This window comes from Miscanthus floridulus, chromosome 1 (genome assembly GCF_019320115.1).
Source record: "Miscanthus floridulus cultivar M001 chromosome 1, ASM1932011v1, whole genome shotgun sequence".
In the NCBI taxonomy this organism is placed as follows: Eukaryota; Viridiplantae; Streptophyta; class Magnoliopsida; order Poales; family Poaceae; genus Miscanthus; species Miscanthus floridulus.
Window position 1 is genome coordinate 194,543,206 of NC_089580.1, and position 4,303 is coordinate 194,547,508.

The 4,303-nt window shown below is 42.2% G+C and overlaps 1 protein-coding gene across 1 annotated transcript; it reads left to right on the plus strand.

Annotated features, from left to right (window-relative positions):
* The first annotated feature begins 1,410 nt into the window (after window positions 1-1,410).
* Window positions 1,411-2,172, plus strand: LOC136469340 (uncharacterized). The gene is made up of 3 exons (XM_066467568.1): window positions 1,411-1,507; window positions 1,593-1,687; window positions 1,786-2,172. The coding sequence occupies exons 1-3, from the start codon at window positions 1,411-1,413 to the stop codon at window positions 2,170-2,172; spliced, it is 579 nt and encodes a 192-aa protein (XP_066323665.1).
* Window positions 2,173-4,303: the final 2,131 nt, after the last annotated feature.

Sequence of the window (4,303 nt, forward strand, 5' to 3'; positions counted from 1 at the left end):
GTTTCATTTTATCCCTCAATATTTGTATTATACAACCGTAGAATGAAGCCAAGGCGTGAAAAAGCTAGCAAACCTAGGTAACCGCAGCGTATGTAGTTATGTTATGTGTTCATTGTTGTGCATCAAATGGGAAACCCTAGGTTTAGGGTTTAATGTTAATTGCTTTCGGTTCTTAGAACGAAATTGGTTGTATTGTAGTTATGGTTCTCATTGACATTTATTTTTGATGTTTTGACTTTTGTTTGTTAAATTACATCCGTTTTGTTAGATTCAAGAAATGTATCGGAAGGAGTTTTGGCGAAAATAGGGGCGTTCTCGAGAATTATATCCTGACGCGTCTAGCAAAGAAGCCCCCGTCCCTCCTAACCTCCCTGTCTCTAACTGTGATTATGGTTTCCTAGCCCACGTTTTTCAATCGAAACATCCTGACACAGCGGCGCGGTGCTTCTACACATGCAGTCATTTTAATGTAAGAAATTATTTGCACTATCTTTTTTCTTTATTTGTGTAAGTATGCTACTGATATTTTGTTAGAATCTCGTTGTGTAGGACCATGAGAGGTGCTTTTTCTTTCAATGGATCGACGGTGCAGACAAGTTTGATCCTAGGTACCTCCTTTTCGATGATTGGTTTAGACGGAGACATCCACGTGAGCACTTCAAGCGGTGGGTTCCACCCCCAACCCTCCACCAATGACGGCTAAGGAGAAGCACCTAGCCGCAGTTAGACGACTCGAGAAATCTCCTCTGTGCGATTGCGGAGATCGAGCTGTGATAAACCCTAAGAATACGTTGGAGTTTGTGTGTCCAAACAAGCATGAAGTAAGTGCAAAGTGTATGTGTTGAAATATTAAGCTATATGTGTTCATGTACTAATGTCACCTTATTTAGATGTTTTTAATAGCAAAGTGTCATTTCAAGGAGTGGTTGTATGGTCCTAAGAATAAATGGCCGGAAGAACCACGAAAGGTTAAGAAAAGAAAGAAAGAAAGGGTAATTTACAAAGCACCTCCTGTCATGTGCGAATGTGGTGTTAAATCCAACTATGGCCTAGTTCCTTCAGAGCTTGGAATAGGCCATTATTACGGCCATATGGTTGACTATGATGAGGTTGGTTATTTTTATGGTCAAAATGAAATTATATTTTTTTTTCTTCTGCTAAGACATATGATATAATTTTTTGTTTGAACAGAGCACTAGGAAATGCAGGTGGAAATATTATGATGGTCAAGCCAAGTTCTTGAATGAACTGAAGGGGAGGCAAGTAATTGCACGGAAGAGGGGATATGGACCTGACTACATCAACCTATTCGTTAAACATCACAAAGAAAATATACGTGAGTTTGCTAGACAGCGCGGTATTTGTAACCCGATCGATGTTAGGCTTGATAAATAGGGATTGAAGAGACGAATGACGTTAGAGGAGAAGAGGGCAAGCAAAGAGACAAGGGAGAAGACAAGAGTACAGATACATGTCTTGAACGAGCATGTTGTTGTACTATATGTCAGTGAGTGCTTCAAAGCCTTTTTTCGTTGCTTGATTTTAATTGTAATATAATCGCGTTGCTAACTGATTGCATTTTATACATGTAGGGATTGGATGCAGCGAGAAACATGCCGCAGAGGTGGCTCGTGCAAGGAATGAGAAAAAGAAGTTAGATGAGCACAGATCGCGAACTGATCGCACCGTTCAATCACTGATTATGTTGTCTGATGAGGGGGCGAGGATGAGAACGACATTGGCAGACTGAGTGAGCTCATTGCTCTAGTAGAGGTGGGCTTCTAGGCGGAGGAGGCTAATGACGACACTGGCAGACTGAGCGAGCTCATCGCTCTAGCAGAGGCAGGCTTACAGGCGGAGGAGGATGACGACGCGTTCTTCACTCTGGCTGCAGGTGACGGGGCCGGCGGTGGCACGCGGCGGGCGCAGCGTGGCCGGCTCGACGGGCGCGGGCGGGATGGGCTGGCACGGTCGAGGCCGGCGGTGGGGGGTGACACGGTCACGGTCACGGCACCGGCGCGGCGGGGCATGACCAAGGCGACCGCGGGTGCGAGCGGTACATCAAGCGAGGCGAGGGCACGGCTCGGCGTGGGCGTGGGGAACGGTGAGGGGACCGGCGCGGCGCGGGAGGCAGGCGCGGGCACGACGCGGGTGGGCGGGCGGGCGCGGTGAGGGAGAGGGCGCGCCGGCGCCGGCAGCCGGGTGCGGGACAGGGCGCGGGCGGCGGCGGCGGTTCGACACTCGGGCAAGGGAAAAGCGAGAGAAAGGGAGAGGAAAGAAATGATTGGGGCCCATACATAAGGTAGGCTCGACGCCAAGATCTACGGCGCCGAGCTTGGCGCTAGGGTGACTGGCGCCGAGCTTCCCTGCCATGTCACCGCCACGTTCGATTCAAGCCCAAGAGCTCGGCGCTAGGGACGCTGGCGCTTAGCAATGTAAGCTCAGCGCCAGCAACGATGACGCCGAGCTAAGAGTCTAGATTTTAAAATCTTTCCTCCAGGGATATATTTGTGATTTTTTTAAAAAAAGAGCTAAAAATAAAAAAATTCGAGCTCTATCCTAGTCACTGATTTTAAACATTGTCTTCATTGTGGACTTGAGCTTCTATTGTTGCCACTTCATTAACTTGGAAGTGGTTGAAGAATCTTTAAAAGAAGTAGCAAATATGGCCGTATATTGTAATGGGACAAAGAAAAACTATAAAATGTTAGTGGGAAACGATGACGGGAATCGTACATATCTATTTACGTTTTATTCTTTCTATAAAAATTTGAATCTATATTTATTTATTTTATAATTATTGTGAATCTATAATATAAGTGGTTGACAATATATAAAAATGTCCTATTAAGTCTATATTGAGTTAAAATACAACTTGTAAAGCGGAGAAATATTTAGACGTAAATATATCATTAGCTTTAGTGTTCATACTATCCATGTGTTGTTGCAGTTAAATATTGAACTACTTGACTTTTTTGAGGACTCATAAAATATATAATTGTAATATCTAATTAAAGCCAGTAAGAAATTACTTGCAGACATGTCAAGGATTAGTTTGTCTGCCAATGATCATGAAGAGAAACCTCTCTTGATTTTTCACAAGGCATCCTTCGTTGGGGATTACAGAGATACATTTATTTAAACTAATTGGTTGGACCATTGACTGAGCCATATTTTAATAAGAATAAGGCTTTTTCTATAACAAAAACTACATTATCAACTGTTGGAGGTTTTTTTTTTTTTTTTTTGCTTTTGGCAATTATCAAAATAGCGGAGGAACACAGAAAAAACTGGACCCAAATACCAAGTGGAAAAAAAGGAAACACGAAAACAACATGGAGTGAAAAAAAATACTCGGAAACAACTGAACGTGGAGCAAACAACAAATCGGATAACCGATAACTGAACACAACAAAGAAAAGGAAAAAACGGAAACACCGAACAAGATGACAAATCAACAGAAAAAGGAAACAACCAACGACAAAACGGATAATCGACCACAACAATGAAAAGGAAAAAAAAAAAAAAACAGAAACATGGAACACGGAGCAGACGACAAATCAACTTGGAAACAACCGATTGAGGATCAAACCGAGCGGACCAAAAATGTGGAACTGGTAGGCAGAAAAAAATGTGGCAACAAATTGGGTCTTTAATATTAGACTAGGTAGCGTGTCCGTGTGTTGCTACAGAATAACTAAATCTTTTGTATTAAAAACACACGGATCCCACGATAAAATAACAATGCTGTTAAATTAAATATCGATGTCAAAGTGACATTTAATTCAAAAAGCAAAATTCATGAAATTAACACAGTCACAAAGAGCGTGACGTCGCAGGCTCACAAACTCTACTGTATAGATTTTTTCATGATACGGTTAAGATAATAGTTTATATCGGCAAAAAGAATTCTACGATATTCATTTCTTTCATGCGCCAATAAATCCATGAAATAAGTTCCACTGCATCTCCATATAATTATGTACACACAGGTTCGAGTATATATGCAAATAGGTTCGTGCCCGTGCGTTGTTACGGGACAGCTAAACTTTTGTATTAAAAACACACGAATCGCACGATAAGATAATAATACTGTAAAAATATATGACCGACGTTAAAGTGACATTTAATCCAAAAAGCTAAGTTCGTGAAATTTACACAGTCACAGAGAATGTGGCGTCGCGGCTCACAAACTCTACTGTGTAGATCTTTCCGTGATGCGGCTAAGATCGTTTTTATACGGGTAGGAAGAGATTTCTGATATCCATTTCTTTCGTGCGCCAATAAATTCACGAATAAGTTT